Source organism: Castor canadensis, chromosome 7 (assembly GCF_047511655.1).
Source record: "Castor canadensis chromosome 7, mCasCan1.hap1v2, whole genome shotgun sequence".
NCBI classification, from domain to species: domain Eukaryota; kingdom Metazoa; phylum Chordata; class Mammalia; order Rodentia; family Castoridae; genus Castor; species Castor canadensis.
Window position 1 is genome coordinate 151,154,607 of NC_133392.1, and position 17,310 is coordinate 151,171,916.

A 17,310-nucleotide genomic window follows, 5' to 3' on the forward strand; every position below is an offset into this window, starting at 1 on the left:
GTGTTGTGAGTGCCAGTGAAGAATATAAGGATGCTGGGTGTAGTGGTGTATGTGGGTAATCTCAACACTTGGGAGGCAGATGCAGGAGGATCAGAAGTTTGAAACAAGACTTTGTCTTAAGGGAAAAAAAGAAGTACTGTTACTACTGCTATCATATAAAAGCAGTTTTGAAAGGATCTCAAGAGTTCATAGACCACACTTCAGAACTGCTGGACTAAACTATAAATGAAGTTACAGGAGAACCATTAGGTTCATTATTTATTATTGAGAAAGGGATAACTTCACTTACTGACAGATAATTGGGGTGAGAAGTGGAGATAAGGTTTCCAAAGACTAGTCTTTGAGGCAGAGTTGTTTTAGAATCCACAGTGAGTGAATTTGAATGAAATTGGGTGTATTAATTTCATGGTAATATAATGAAATACTTGAGGAAATGAACTTTTTTCTTTTTTTTTTTTTTTGGTGGTGGTGGTAGTACTAGAGTTTGAACTCAGGGCCTCACACTTGTCAGGCAGGCACTCTACTGCTTGAGCCACTCCACCAGACCAAAAATTAACTTTTGAAGAGAAAAAAAGTTTATTTAGTTCATAGGTCTGGAAATTCCAGAATGAGATTAGCAGGCCTGAACCTCATGACAGTGCATGGTGGAGCAAGCCGGGAAGTAGAGAGAGATAGAGAGACTGAGGTTCTTCAAAGGCATGCCTTCAGTGATCTAGATCTAAGGGCCTCTCACTAAGCCCCACCTCTTAAAGGTTCACAGAACCTCCTAATAGGGCCACTCTGGGGAGCCAAGCATCTTAACACATGGATCTTTTTGGGGAGAGGGAGATTACCATCCATATTCAAACCATAACACTGGGTTAAATAGAAAAATCTTATTATGAAAGATGAATAATTAGCTTAGCAACAGCTCAGCCTTTTTTTTTTTTTGTACTGGGGTTTGAACTCAGAGCCTCACACTGACTAGGCAGGTGCTCTGCCACTTGAACTATTATGCCAGCCTTTTTTTTTTTTTTTTTTTTTTTTTTTTTGTATTGGGTATGTCTTTTTTGGTGGTATTGGGGTTTGAACTTGCTAGGCAGGTATTCTACCACTTGAGCCAGACCACCCCAGCCTTTGTGTCTCATTATTTCTTTTGGTCTGTCTCCCATTATTTTCTTCCATCTGTCTAGCTAACTGGCAAACTGAAAAGGACCTTACAGGGAAAGGAGCAGTTTTTAAGATGGATTGAAACAGAGTTCTTTAATTTTTTCTCTCAGTTCGTTCCTTCTCTTCTGTATCTATCCCTTGATGTCAGTTTTCTTTCTTATCTGCAATTCATGTTGAGCTCAAAGATTCACATTTCTAATTCTTTGCTTTTGTTACTATAGAGATACTAGATAGTTCATGTTCAGTCAGCTAAAAGTGGAACTCAGTAGTTCCCCCCCACCCCCAGTTTTTCTCCTTTCCTTAATTTAGCTAATGCCATTATCATTCTCTTAGATGAATTTTGGATTTATCCTGATTTCCTCTCCTCAGCAAGGTCCAAAATATTGATTCTGTTCTAGCTCCCTCATACCGTTTCATTTTTTCCCATTATCCTGTTCTCAGTCTAGTCATTATGTCTTCTCTAATCTGTTGTGGTACACTCCTCGCGCCTTGTAGTGCTGGGGAGTGAACTCGGGGCCTCAGAGCATGCATTCAACCACTGAACTGAGCTACACCCCCCACCCAGGATATGCTTCTAAAGGTCTTCTTGCCCTTCTCTCTTTATGTGAATCTGGATCAGACACTATTGTCTAAAACTGGGGACAGTGCTACCTTCTAGGCTTTTGGAAATGGGTGAAGTCATTATTTTTTGCTATTGTTAATTTGTTTGTTCATTTCTACTGGAAAACACTGCAGTCAGTAGTAGGCAAGAGCCAGGGATGCTAAATGTACTGCAGTGAGTAGGATGGTTGATTCTGTACATGAAGAATGAAAAGAATTGTCCTGGCCAGAATGGCAGGAGCCCTTGTCAGGACACGCCATGCTTTATTGAGCCACACAAGCCTGCAGCCTCCACCTTATGTCTTAAGCGTCCCTAATTTATGACTTTGCTTGGAAACTGTGATTTCCTTCTCCTTCTCCTTCCTTTTCTCTCCTGTATCTTTTTCATCCCTATAATTTTTTTGCCCTTATTAATTAAAAGTGTCCTATGTATATATAAAGTGTCATTTTATATATAAATATATGTCAGAGGCAAAGCCAAAAGCCACATTATTCACAGTTATCCTCAAGTTCCCACCTTGGAGATTAAGCTCTTCCTCTGCCTGTATTCCCCTAGTACACTGTGCACACCTTCCTTGTGTTTATGACCATCTGTTTTTGCTGTTATTATCTATGTTATTAAGAAAGACTGCATCAGTAAAGGAAAGAATTTTGAGCTTGGGAATGAAGTTTGGCCCCTCTGACCCACAAGTTCTGCATTTGTAAAATGTATGTGACAAATTTTATTTATGTGACAGGGTTACTGAGAAATGTAGTTGAGGACATTCTTCTAAAAACATGTTTTAAGCTGTGTAATGGTGGGTTAATAGTGGTGTCTCTCCTCCACAGCATTGTTGCCATTTGAGGACAGATAGGCTCCATGTCGTAGACATCTTGTACTTGTTTGTAGTACTCAGTTAATAGCTGAAACCAGTAAAATTTAATATCTCTAAAGATTTGTATACTTAAACACAACAAAGAATAAATATAGTAGTTTTTCCTATGTAAGAAAAACTCTAGGACAAAAAAGGTAGGTGAAGCAAAAAGCCTAATTCTCCTGGGTGGTCTTTTTTTTTTTTTTTTTTTTTTTTTTGTGAGTTAGTGCATGTCTAATCAGGCCAGTCTTAATTCATATGGAATATCCTTTCCAGGTTCATTGACCCCTGCCCTCCCCCCTCAAAATCATGCTTTGGAAAATTTTTTTGTATTTAGGGAGTTCAGGGAGTTCCACATGCTGTCAATTCTCCTGTAGGAGCCGGCAGGCCCAGGCTGGATAACCTGTTCCTGAGTTAGGTAATTATAGACTTTATCAAATATGTTCTGGCTTGTAGAATTGAGACCAGGACAGCATAGTCTCTTTAAGCATGGGATAAATGCCTCAGGCCCTTTCCCTGGAGACAAGTGGGGAAACAAAAAAGAATTTAACATCTGAAAGTCCAAAAATTGGAATGTGCCATTTGTTCAGGAAATGCTCCAAGCACCATGGAAATAGGAAATTACAGAAAGATCTTGCACTTGAGATGATTGAAGTATAGAAAAGTATTCTGAACCCTGAAGAGCTGTTTACTTGCTGTGTGTAATTAAATCATGAATATTTGACTTGTGTTTAAATAGGGATTATTAGATAGTAATTTGAGATATGTATCTTGTAATACTTATTCATGGAACAATCAAACCCACTTCAGTTAGAATAAACAGTCTCAATACTGTACTGTGAGCCATAACTTTTTAATTTTTAATTTTATTTTCTATTTTTTGCCATGATGGAGATTAAACCCAGGCCTTGCCACATGCTAGGCAAGTACTACTATAGCACATATGCCTCCCACCCTTGGTGTTTTTAATACAGCATCTTGGTATGAAACTTAGGCTGGTCTCCCACCTCATGTTCCTCCTTCCCTCTGCCTCCTCAGTGCTGGGATTACAGACATGTACACCACACCTTCCCTGTCAACCATAACTTTTGTATAACACATTCCAGTGGTCTAGATACTCCAAAAGGAAAACCTTAAATTTGGGTAGAAAGCTTGAGAAGAAAGGAAATGACTATTTGAACACTGGGAATTGCTCAAATTCTTAATTTTTTCTGAAAGGCCTATTTGAACTTGTTGATTATTCCCACTACGATCAATGTCTAGGTGTTTTAAATAAAAAGGAGCAGGAAGCAAAAGTTCAGCAGGGTGCTTAAGATAGTTGAGTGTGTTGTTGATAACTTTCTCAGTATAATATCTGAGTTCTAAACATAGTTCCCTAAACTGACTTCCTTCCTTTTCCAGCTTAATACTTGACTTTGGTCAATAAAAGTAATTGTGGGATAGTGAAAGTGCTGTTGAAATGAAATGACAATGAATGTGCAATGAAAGGACACACTCCTATAATTCCAGCTATTCTGGAAGTAGAGATAGGAGGATTGAAGTTAGTGTGAGACCCTGTCTGGAAAAAACAAAACAAAAGGGACTGAGGGGCATGGCTCAAGAGATAGAATACTTGCCTAGCAAGTATTGAGGCCCTGAGTTCAATCCCTAATACCTCAAAACACACACACACACACACACACACACACACACACACACACAGTTGTGTATGAAACTTATCTTACTAGTCTTACTAGTTTTCACATTTGAGGCTGTCCCTTCCTCTTCCAGAAACCTTTGTTTTTTAAAAGAGAAGCAGAAAAATATGGATTGCCCTATTTTAGTATAGGATTAAAATACATGTGGTAAAGACCTCATGGGGCCCAGCTACTTGGCTGCGTTTTCAAGCCAAATAGAGAAGAAGAATGCTTGCTATCTCTTTGAGAAATAAAGAATCTATGCTCTTTTGCTAAATGAAGGGAGCAGCTAAGAGTTTATATCTGAGGAACAAGGAGACATAAACTAGCCCTTGACTCATAGTTTTGAAATGATGGATTTATCTTATTAAGCAACATTATAATGGACACTAATGAAGGTTTCAGAAGCCAGAGAACATTGCTAATTTTTGTCCTGAAGGTCTGGATTATTAAAAGGAGAAGAGTATTTTCTGCCTAGTACTGGTTGGCTCAGTTCAAAATTGCCGCATTTGTTGGGGTTTTTAGTTCAAGATAGGTTGAAGGGCACCAAGAGATCTCCAGTTGATCTCCATTAATGGAGATCAAAATGTGGCTCTAGTAATTACCCTTTTTTTTTGTCTGTTGTCCTCTAACTTAATCCTTCTTATTTGCAGTTCTTAGCAAATCTGAAATGAGCAATGGAATTTTATCAGACTCTACTTTATTAAGTAGAGTTTCTTGTTGAGATGTGGATTAAAAAAAACTCACTTAGATATAGACTCAAAGTTATTTTTAAAGGTAGTCAGTGGAAGATGTTAGACCACTTAAGCCTTATGTATCATTGTACATGAGTTTTGGGCATATGGTACATATTTTACGAGTGTGAGCCTATTGATTATTAGATAAGGCTTTCTTTCTTCACATCTTGTTTTCTCTAGTTTCTTTGGTAATTGAAAAGCCTGAAGTTCTATTATTGTACAATGTCAGCTGTCAGATAATTTGAGTTCATTTCACTGACTGAGATTACTCAGTCATCAGTCAACTGATGAAACACACTGTTTTTTACTGTCTCATTTGCTCTTTTGACTTGCCTTCCTAATGTAGAGATTACTAATGGGCCTAACATGGGGGGTTGAGTTAAGAAAAAGAAGAGGTTACTCCCAGAGCTAGTGTATATCACAAAGGTAATTATATCATGGCATTGGATGAGTCAATAGTAGCATTTCTCTTTTCTGGACTTGAGTAAGTGGTGTCATAGTTCAGAACAGATCTTAAAAATAGTCATGTGCGAAACTGAACTACAAATAGCTTGGTGATCACTGAAGTCAAGCACTGGTGCACTGAAGCCCTGGATTTCTTTTCCCTTTGTCCTTCCTTTTACATGAAAATGGAAAGGTCTTTTTCCCTTCTGGCATTCATGAAGTAGGCAAAATGGAAAGCTTTGCCTAGGTCTTTTCCTGAAATCTAAGATGGTTAATGCAAGGCTGTGAGGAGTATGGTCAGTTTTTCCAAAGGCTAGGATTCCAGTGAGCCGCCAGTGAGAGGCAGAGTAGCAAAGCTCAGCTCTCAGCCTCATGACTGTATACTCTGGAGTCAGTCCTGGTTTTAGAGCAATAGCTCTTTGCTTCTTTTTCTAAGGAATTGTGCTCAGTCATGTGTATATAATCACCTAATTTAAAAAGGCTCTTGTCTGGGACTTTGGTACTTTTTAAATGTTTCTTACCATGCTAATTTTGTAGTAAACAACAGCCACCATGTGTTGGTAGCTTTGGCTACACTTAGGGACCTAATAACTTCCATGCTTTTTCTTTCAGCTGCTTTGGGACCAGTTCAAAGCCATACTACTAAGTTCCCCTGGCCGTACTTTGGAATTCATTAAAACTGTTGTTTTAGTCACATTAGTCTTTATGTGTGATTTTCATGGCATTGATCAAAATTGTTTTCACATTTGTTGTCATTGTGTTTCATAGAGATTTGTGATACAGTTGTGTTTCAATTTGTGCTTCAGTTTTCATTTGGAAATATAAAATGACTGGAAGAGAGGAATGAGGATAGAAAACATCTGTTAGCATCATCTTTGCCTTGCCCTAGAGGACAGTGAAGCAAATTTAGACTAATTATGTAGCTGTGCTGAAATTTTACTCATTGAACACACTTGATCTGAGTTCTTGTGTGCTTGCTGTGTTTATACTATCTTGCTTAATGACATCATTGTCAATTTGCTTAGAATGCTCAGAAATGAAATTTTCATAGCTTTTTGTGCTTTATTTTAAAAAAATGATGTGATATAGATTAACTTGAAGAGGCTAATTATAGAAATTTGGTACCTGGTAACAGAGTTGCTGAATGTATAGAATATTTGAGTTTTGAAAAATATGGGCTATGGCAAAGGTGTTGGAGGGGCCTCAATTAAAGTACAGTTACTTACTTGTTTTCCCTCCTTAGGTGCATGCTATTATGATGCAAATCAGTCTATGTATGTGTTTGGAGGCTGTACCCAGAGCAGCTGCAATGCTGCCTTCAATGACCTCTGGAGACTTGATCTAAATAGCAAAGAGTGGATTCGACCTTTGGCTTCAGGTAAGAGATGAAATACTGATCTTTGTCTTTTTTTTTTGCAGTACTAGGGTTTGAACTCAGGGCCTCAGCACTCTACCATGTGAGCCACTCCGCCAGCCTTTTTTTTGTTGGGTATTTTCAAGATAGGGTCTAGCAAACTGTTTGCCCAGGCTGGCCTCCTTGTCTCTGCCTCCTAAGTAACCGTGAGCCATTGTCACCCAATGATCTTTGCCTTCTTGATCTCTTTTTGGTGTTGGTCTCAAGCATAGGTTACTGGTATTTTGTTAAATTTGCTGTGTAAAAATGCTAAGTAAAATGTTCATCTGCATTCCAAAAAAATTACACTTTACCATTAGTATTACTTTTGGTGCCCTGCCAAAATCATTATGCTGCTGTGTGAATTCATCTGTGTGGTTTTCTCAAGTACTTGTACAGGTGTGATGTGCTGTTTGGAATGAAGTTGAGGTAAGAGCAGAAACGTGGAGTCGTGAGAACTGTAAGTGAGTGACAGAAGCTATTGTCCCAGGACTAAGGTCTCTGAATATCTTTTGTTCTTGCCAGCTCACATATTTGGAGAGTGTATGGGACATGCCTCTGCTAGTTACTCTTAACAACTCAGGCATGTGGGAAGATTCCATAGTAAGTGCACTCCTGTTCTGCCCCAGTATTCCAAAATTCTGGCAGAAAAAAACTAGATTATTTTCTTCTTTTTGATTTAACTTTTCCTGGGTAAGGGAAATAAATAAAAACACAGTTGCTTTGCACTGTCTCAAACTAGTGCTGCCTCACCCAGATCTATAATTAGAGTGTAGTTTTAGAGGGGAAGAAACTGAGCTTTCTGACCCACCCAACCCACCCTGCCCCGGCACTGAGGTTTGAACTCAGGGCCGCATGCTTGCTAGGCAGACGCTCTTACCGCTTGAGACACTCGGTCAGCCTGACATGACTACTTAAAAAAAAAAAAAAAAAAAAGGTTTAATAGAGTCCTGTGAGATTCTCATTTAGGCAGAGATCCCATGAGAAGATTCCCCGAGGGAATGTTTCTGTGTGCTGTCATAAATCCTGACTAAAATCAGTTCCTAACTGAAACACCAGTGAGTCTTTTGAAACAAAACACAGTTGTTTGTGTGTCGGTGTGCCTGACTCACCCACCCATTTTAGTGCATGGGGGTAGTTAGTGGGGGGGGGACAAGGTGCCTGAGGGGAGGGTGCTATCCTTACCTTTTGATGCTAGTTATGGGGTGGTGATCTTGCAGCATTTGAAGGTGTGCGAGCATTGACTCCATTTCAGAGCAGCCTTGATTGTTCCAGTTACAAAATAACTAGTAGTGTACCCTTTACTACTACTAATACTAGTTAGTACTCCTCCGTTTTGTGACAGTGCTTTAGGCCCTTGATAAATTGGGCATGGAGGTTGCTCTTTCTTGTTTAGTTCAGTCTTCAAAAGTACAACTGTTTGGCTAGGGCTGTGAAATGTTGGCAAGTTGGACTAGGTGTTGGCAGAAAGATGAGTGGACTTGCTAGAGGAAAAGCGCTTGCTCATGGTTTGGTATAGACACCCAGTTTTAGCCTGGGTATTTGAGAAGGTGCAGTTGTGGGTAATTAGGGTAAACGAGGGGCAGGAACAATGAGAGATTCTATTTGAAACATGTTAAATTTGAGGTGCCTAATAAGGTATCCAGGTGGGCAAGTAGGTATTTGTTGTTGAGGGGAGGCACACAGGCTAGAGATGACCATGAAGGGATCATTAGCTTATAGATGGATTTAAAGCCAGGCGACCAAGGGAGTGAGTGAAATCCAGGGTGCCCCAGAATTTAGAATTCAGGGTACCAAAAAAGGAGAACTCAAAGTAGAACACCAAGAAAATGTGGCATCTGAAAAGCTCCATACTTGGAAGGTGTTTCCAAGAGAACAGGACGTGATCAACCCTGTATGTCAATTGTAGCAAAGTGGTCAAGTTATATGAGGTTCAAGAATTGGTAAGTCCAGCATATTGGATGAGTGGTAAGGATAAAAGTCTATTTGGAGTAGTTTTAAGAGAACAAAGAGTTGAATACAGTATAAACAATACTTTTACCTATTTAGAGGCATTTTGCTGTAAGGATCAGCAAAGAAATGAGGTGCTATGTGGAGGTGAATGTAGAATTGAGAGGTTAGTATGTGTGAATGTTTTGCTGGGGACTGAAACCAGGGCCTTGCTTTTCTACTGAGCTACATCCCCAGCATATCCCCAGCACCCACCCCTTCTTTCTTTCTTTTTTTTTTTTTTTTTTTTTCTGGTGGTACTGTGGTTTGAACTCAGCTTCACACTTGCTAAGCAGACACACTAGTACTTGAGCCATTCTGCCAGCCCTTTTTGGATTAGGTATTTTCAAGATAGGGTCTCACAAATTACTTGCTTTGGGCTGGCTTGAGCTATGATCCTCCTGATCTCCACTTCCCAGATAATTAGGATTACAGGCATGAGCCACCAGCACCTGCCCTCCTTTTTTTTTTTTAAGACAACAGATTTTGTAGCATGTTTATGTGTTGATGGGATGATCTTCTAGAGGAAGGAGCTAATTTGGATAAAGGGGAGGGACAATTGTTTGAGCAGTGCTTTTGAATAGTGACAAAGGGAGAATCAAATGAAGGGGTTGGTGGACTGGAGATGGGAACACTGACTGTGTATAGGAACTAGAGGGAATATATGACCACAGATGCTGTGGAGTGAGACCTAGTATAAGTCCTCTACTGATTGTTTTATCACTCAGATAAAATAATTGAGAGTGGAACAGAAGCCATTGGGAGTCCTGGCCAGTGATTATGAATGTACAATTGTGTACATAGTTCTGGTCTGTGCCAAGTAGTTCCAGGAAGTTGAATGTTCAGGTAACACCGTAATTCTTTTTTTTTTTTTTCTTTTATTCATATGTACATAACAATGTTTGGGTCATTTAATACCGTAATTCTTAATCAGGTTTGGCTCAGCCTATGTTCAATTTCCAAAGTAAATAAGCCATTCTTTGAACAGGTACTTTCTTTTTTTTGCCGGCACTGGGGTTTGAACTAACAAATACTTTGAAGAACTAATGTTTAAACCACAGTTTATGAAATAAATTACCTTTTATTCAAACTGAGACTAATTTTGGCATCCGTTTAATGACTAGCCATCATAAGTCACACAGACTTTTTCTGCTACTTTAAGATAAATTATTTTAAAGTAGAAATTTTACATTTAAAATTTGAATGTTCTGATTTTAAAAGTTTCTTTTGTACATCCATGTACAAAAGGGGAGCAAATTTCAAGGTTTTGGGGACAAATTTCCACAATTAGAGCAGTCTATAACCTATATTCAAATAAATTTGAAAATCTAAAAGAAATGGACAGATTTCTAGATATATATGATCATCCAAAACTGAACCAAGAGGAAATTAATCACCTGAATAGACCTATAACACAAAATGAAATTGAAGCAGCAATCAAGAGTCTCCCCAAAAAGAAAAGTCCAGGACCTGATGGATTCTCTGCTGAATTCTATCAGACCTTTAAAGAAGAACTGATACCAACCCTCCTTAAACTGTTCCATGAAATAGAAAGGGAAGGAAAACTGCCAAACACATTTTATGAAGCCAGTATTACACTTATCCCAAAACCAGGCAAAGACACCTCCAAAAAGGAGAACTATAGGCCAATCTCCTTAATGAACATTGATGCAAAAATCCTCAACAAAATAATGGCAAACCGAATTCAGCAACACATCAAAAAGATTATTCACCACGACCAAGTAGGCTTCATCCCAGGGATGCAGGGGTGGTTCAACATACGAAAATCAATAAACGTAATAAACCACATTAACAGAAGCAAAGACAAAAACCACTTGATCATCTCAATAGATGCAGAAAAAGCCTTTGATAAGTTCCAACATCATTTCATGATAAAAGCTCTAAGAAAAGTAGGAATAGAAGGAAAGTTCCTCAACATTATAAAAGCTATATATGACAAACCTACAGCCAGCATTATACTTAATGGAGAAAAACTGAAACCATTCCCTCTAAAATCAGGAACCAGACAAGGATGCCCACTATCTCCACTCCTATTCAACATAGTACTAGCCAAAGCAATTAGGCAAGAAGAAGGAATAAAAGGAATACAAATAGGTAAAGAAACTGTCAAAATATCCCTATTTGCAGACGACATGATCCTATACATTAAAGACCCAAAAAACTCTACTCAGAAGCTTCTAGACATCATCAACAGCTATAGCAAGGTAGCAGGATATAAAATCAACATAGAAAAATCATTAGCATTTCTATACATTAACAATGAGCAAACTGAAAAAGAATGTATGAAAACAATTCCATTTACAATAGCCTCAAAAAAAATCAAATACCTAGGTGTAAACCTAACAAAAGATGTGAAAGACCTCTACAAGGAAAACTATAAACTTCTGAAGAAAGAGATTGAGGAAGACTATAGAAAGTGGAGAGATCTCCCATGCTCATGGATTGCTAGAATCAACATAGTAAAAATGTCGATACTCCCCAAAGTAATCTACATGTTTAATGCAATTCCCATCAAAATTCCAATGACATTCATTAAAGAGATTGAAAAATCTACTGTTAAATTTATATGGAAACACAAGAGGCCACAAATAGCCAAGGCAATACTCAGTCAAAAGAACAATGCAGGTGGTATCACAATACCTGACTTCAAACTATATTACAAAGCAATAACAATAAAAACAGCATGGTACTGGCACAAAAACAGACATGAAGACCAGTGGAACAGAATAGAGGACCCAGATATGAAGCCACACGACTATAAGCAACTTATCTTTGACAAAGGAGCTAAAAATATACGATGGAGAAATAGCAGCCTCTTCAACAAAAACTGCTGGGAAAACTGGTTAGCAGTCTGCAAAAAACTGAAACTAGATCCATGTATATCACCCTACACCAAGATTAACTCAAAATGGATCAAGGATCTTAATATCAGACCCCAAACTCTTAAGTTGATACAAGAAAGAGTAGGAAATACTCTGGAGTTAGTAGGTATAGGTAAGAACTTTCTCAATGAAACCCCAGCAGCACAGCAACTAAGAGATAGCATAGATAAATGGGACCTCATAAAACTAAAAAGCTTCTGTTCATCAAAAGAAATGGTCTCTAAACTGAAGAGAACACCCACAGAGTGGGAGAAAATATTTGCCTACTATACATCAAAGGACTGATAACCAGAATATACAGGGAACTTAAAAAACTAAATTCTCCCAAAACTAATGAACCAATAAAGAAATGGGCACGTGAACTAAACAGAACTTTCTCAAAAGAAGAAATTCAAATGGCCAGAAAACACATGAAAAAATGCTCACCATCTCTAGCAATAAAGGAAATGCAAATTAAAACCACGCTAAGATTCCACCTCACCCCTGTTAGAATAGCCATCATCAGCAACACCACCAACAACAGGTGTTGGCGAGGATGTGGGGAAAAAGGAACCCTCTTACACTGTTGGTGGGAATGTAGATTAGTACAACCACTCTGGAAAAAAATTTGGAGGCTACTTAAAAATCTGGACATCGATCTACCATTTGATCCAGCAATACCACTCTTGGGGATATACCCAAAAGACTGTTACTCCAGAGGCACCTGCACATCCATGTTTATTGCAGCACTATTCACAATAGCCAAGTTATGGAAACAGCCAAGATGCCCCAGCACTGACGAATGGATTAAGAAAATGTGGTATCTATACAGAGTGGAATTTTATGCAGCCATGAAGAAGAACGAAATGTTATCATTCGCTGGTAAGGATATAGTGCTCAGCCTCTCCTCTCTACTTAATCCAGGAGCACAATTGGTTTTCCCACCACATTCTCTCCACAGAATCTTCTTTCCCAGGTTTTATTCCCCCTTTCTATTTCTTCATTTTCACATGCAATTCCAAGTGATGGCTTGTGAGTTCAGGCCCTTTGTTTTAGAAGAATATACTTACTATATTGCAACCTAGAAGTTTGTTCCACTCTTAGCCTTGCCTCTCCTAAGCTACTTGCTTCTGAATTTTATCACTTCAGCAGTCTCTGGGCCTCAGTTTCCCTCTCTGTAGAAAGAGGACAAGATAAGCTCTTTGTCATTTCCATCCATCACCAGAAAGCTTACTCAGGTGACAAATTCCTTGGCCCCATAGCAGACTCACTTATCTAATCTCCTAGGGTTGGGGATAGGATGGTGGATACATGACATTTGGACTTTTTCCTCCCAGGCTTCCTCTGTCTGTTAACAGCAGTGGTGAAGTCTGTGATCAGAAGATTTCCAAAGTCTTTGTGTCCCACTTGGAGGAATCTATAGCAGGACATGTGGGTGTAAATGGAGTTTACTAAAAGTTAGGAAAGGGAAATAACACGTGGAAGCCAGGAAGCACAGAGAGCATGCCTCTCTTCTCCAGGTGCTTTTAAAACGTAAGCTAACCCATGGGAAGGGAGGAACCAGGAATTCCCATCCATCCCCATCAGTGAGTGGGGAAGGGCATGGGTGGTTCCCGGGTCAGGTGAGGGCAGTCCGGCCATCCCTGAGTCAGTGCATGGTCAATCTGAAATGTACTGTTAAGTCATATAGTTTCTGTGAGTCCCGAACTTTCCCTAACTCTAGCCTTTCTTTTTTTATGACCTACACAGTTTTGAGGACTTCTAGTCAGGTATTTTGTAAACTAAACTTGAATTTGGGTTTTTCTTATGGTCACTTGGGAGTTACAGATTTTGAAGGGGAACCAAAGAGGGAATGTTCCATTCTCATCAGAGCAAGAGTACATTTTGAAAATCAACATGATTATCATTGTTGATGTTAACTTTGATTACCTAGTTGAGATAGTATTTATTATATTTCTCTACTGTGATATTACTACTCTTCTCCTCCTTTAAGTCTTTTTCTATTTATTTATTTAGTGGTACTGAGGTTTAAACTTGGGGCCTATACCTGAGCCACTCCACCAGCCCTTTTTAGTGATGGAATTTTTTGAGTTAGGGTCTCTCGAAGTGTCTCTGAGTAGCTAGGATTACAGGCATGAGGCACCAGCACCTGACTGTACATCCTCACCTTTTTTTTTTTTTTTTTAAGTCCAAACCAAGCTTTCTTAACTCAATCTCCACACTTGACTTCCTACTCCCTGACCCCCTGTCTGCCAACCCCTCCTGGACTCTGTAATCTGCCTGCACAGCCTCGGGGGCCAAGGCAGAGCCCATTGGCTCACTTGACTTTGAATCCTGAGTCTAGCTGCACCTCAGAACCTCCAAACACAGTCATCACAAAGTTTCTGTCCCTCTACTTTGAGGCTGTGAAAAAAACACTCCTGCTGGGAACAAAGAACCACGGGGTGTCCTTCTGGGCCAGCTAGTGGCCAGGAGTTGTTAAGTTGGGCTCTGGATTCCTGACCCTCACAGCTGCTGCTCCCAGGGCCACCTGGACCCCCGATCTTCAGACACACTGGCTACTCAGATCCAAGTATGGGAGCCTCCGATGACCACGATGGAGTTGGTGGGGTACCTGATGACCGTCCAGCCTCCAGGTTGTAGGATGGCGGTGGCTCCTGCAGCAGGGGCTTGTGGTCCATGGTGGCCCTGGCCCGGCCTAGTGGGGCACGCGCCAGGCTCCATCCACGCTTTGAATGGGGACTCCAAAGCATGTCTTTCAGAAAGAAAAAATGATATCTTATAGGACTGCTGAGCTTTAAGAAGGGTGAGAAGCACCGGAGTGAACAAGGATGCAGTGGAGTGACTGTGAAATTTGTCTTTCAGTCTTTCTTTTTTGTCCATGGTCCTTGACATTCTGTTAATTTTAGAGGAATAACTAAGTTATTTAACCATTTCATTTATCATCAGAATCAGAAAAGGATAAGGAACAGAGGGTATATTATTTGAAGAAACTTTCACAGCTTAGAGAATTTGATTTTTGTTTTTGGTGGTACTGGGGTTTGAACTCAGAGCTTCACCCATGCCAGGCAGGCATTCTACCACTTGAGCCACTCCTCCAGCCGTGTGTGTGTGTGTGTGTGTGTGTGTGTGTGTGTGTCTGTCTGTCTGTCTGTGTGTGTCTGTGTCTGTCTGTCTGTCTGTCTGTCCTGATATAGGAGTAGCTAGGATTACAGGTGTGAGCCACCAGGGCCTGGCCTTTTTAAATTTTTGATTGGGAAAGAGATGCTTGAGACAATATAGCTCTTTTATTATGACCCAACACAATTAAGCTCTTTCTGGTTTCAGAATTAGAAGTTCCATTGGAAATAGTTTTCTCCCTTTAGGGCTATTCTCTAAAAAATTAACCCTGTCCTCCAAATTACTGACTAATACTGCAGATAAGTTAGTTTACTTTTTGGGGCTGGGGGCAGAAGAAAATATTGTTCAAATCAGATGTCTGTAGGAAAGCCAAGATACCTTAAATGCGGGAAAGTGCTGGAATTGTCCAGAAATACGTGTCAAGAGTATCACTGAACTGGGTGCTGGTGGCTCATACCTGCAATAATCCTTGCTACTTAGGAGGCAGAGATCAGGATCGAGGTTTGAAGCCAGCCCAGGCGAATAGTTTGTGAGATTCTTGTCTTGAAAAAACCCAACACAAAACAGAACAGGCAAAGTGGTTCAAGTGATTGAGTGCCTGCCTAACACATTTGAGGCCCTGAGTTCAAACCCTAATACCACTAAAAAAATAAATAAGGTGTCATTGTTTTTCTTACAATGTAAATAATACCTTAAAAAGAGCACACATGGGCTTTTCTATCCATAGAGTAAATTGATTATCTTGTGTATAGTGGAAAAGTTTAGTCCTAGTCCTGTGTTCCCTACTTCCCTTTCCTGAGCCTGTGGTAATACCACTAACAAATATTAAAGTCAGGGATTCTGGGACTGATACAGCTGAGAGGAGAGTCTGTTCTGGGAAAAGACTGCCCAGCCCTTCTTTTGGCTTAATTCTCAGGTGTCAGTGGTCACATTGGATGTGGAATTTGTTAGAATAATGTATTAGTATACTCATAGGAATTAGATTCTGCTTTAGATTCTGTTGTTTTACCTCTAAACATTTTGTACATTTAAAAAGAATTGTGGACATGAGGCATAGCTCAAGTGGTAAAGGTAAAGTGACTGCAGTGTGAAGCCAAGTTTAAACCCCAGTACCACCAAAATATATGCCAGTATTTCTGAGAATGCCAAATCTGTGGAGATGAAGAAGAAGTAGATACTTACTGATTACATAACCAGAGGATATGCATGCCTTTCAAATGCACTTCAGGCTTCTTATTCTCTGTCTTAAAAACAGATAGTGTTGATCTCATTGTTTTAACATTTTCTTTGTAAATGAGAAGGCCAGTTCTACTTGTGAATTTTTTTCTTGTTTACCAAATGTATTGATTGCCAAAATATTAACATCTATCCTTAGCCTTTTCTCTTCCATGTTGAAAATCCTGCGCCCGTTGACTTTTACTCACTTGGTCAAACTCATGAGCCTTTTTTATCCTTAAGATCTTCAAAACTATTTCTCATTTAAGATGGAAGCCTGTAGTATTACTGAGAATGAGCAGTTCCTTTCCTTAGAGCTCTCAGCTTTCAAATCTAGTAATTCTGTCTGCCTCCTGTCTCCACAAGCACTTTTTGGTCTTGGGGTATCTGTGCAGTAAAACTCTCATATTGTCTAGCACTGTTTCTGTTTATTCTGAGGTATACATGGAGTACCCTTGTAACAGTACTTCATGTTTTATGGTCATAATAAACTTCATTTTGTATGAAGCCTTATCTCCCTGTATCTCCAGTGCTATCTAGAGCTGAATGAAATTGTAGAAAATTGTAGAAGGCTAATCCTAATTTAGTTTTTTTGGTGGTCCTGGGATTTGAACTCAGGGCCTCACACTATCTAGGCAGGCACTTTACCACTTGAGCCACTCCACCAGCCCTTAGAAGGCTAATCCTAAATGGGGAACATACACAGTTTCAAATCATTTCTAGTTACACTTCCCCAGAAATGACACTCAGAAGGGATTATATCCAGGACAGTCAGCTGTGCTGGGGAGCAACTCCTGCCTGGGACTCACTTTTCAGCTGTTTGTTCTCTGTGTAATCAAGATCAGGTCAGTTTCTCAAGTTTTCCAGCTCTTGTCACTGTGTGGTGATTTTGTAAAGAATCGACTGGGTGTTCTTCCTAGGCAGGTGAGAATTGTGATAATTCTGGGAGGCTACTTTATCCTCTCAAAGTTCAGAAGCTAGCTTCCTTTCATCTCTTCTTTGGGAGATAGACTCTTGAACTATGCTTTAATTGACTCTACTTTTCAAATAAGTACTGCCCCTGATAATTCCTCTTTTCCACAGCTCTCTCTGGTGGTAATTTTATATTTGATTAGTTGGCTTTTTTGTATCCCTTTTTTATCTTCTTTCCCATTTTAATAAGCTTTCTCAAATCCTATTACCTAATCTTAAAATGTTAACTTGCCATTTGATTTACATATGTAACTTACAAGGTGGTTGCATTTTATGTAA

The 17,310-nt window shown here is 39.5% G+C and overlaps 1 protein-coding gene across 5 annotated transcripts in view; it reads left to right on the forward strand.

Annotated features, from left to right (window-relative positions):
- Window positions 1–17,310, forward strand: part of Fbxo42 (F-box protein 42) — a 76,849-nt gene that overhangs the window by 37,246 nt on the left and 22,293 nt on the right. For all 5 annotated transcript variants that reach the window (XM_074081230.1, XM_074081229.1, XM_074081228.1 and 2 more), the window contains one exon: window positions 6,704–6,838. In XM_074081230.1, coding sequence (XP_073937331.1) covers window positions 6,704–6,838 — 135 coding nt within the window. The remainder of the gene's footprint in view (window positions 1–6,703; window positions 6,839–17,310) is intronic.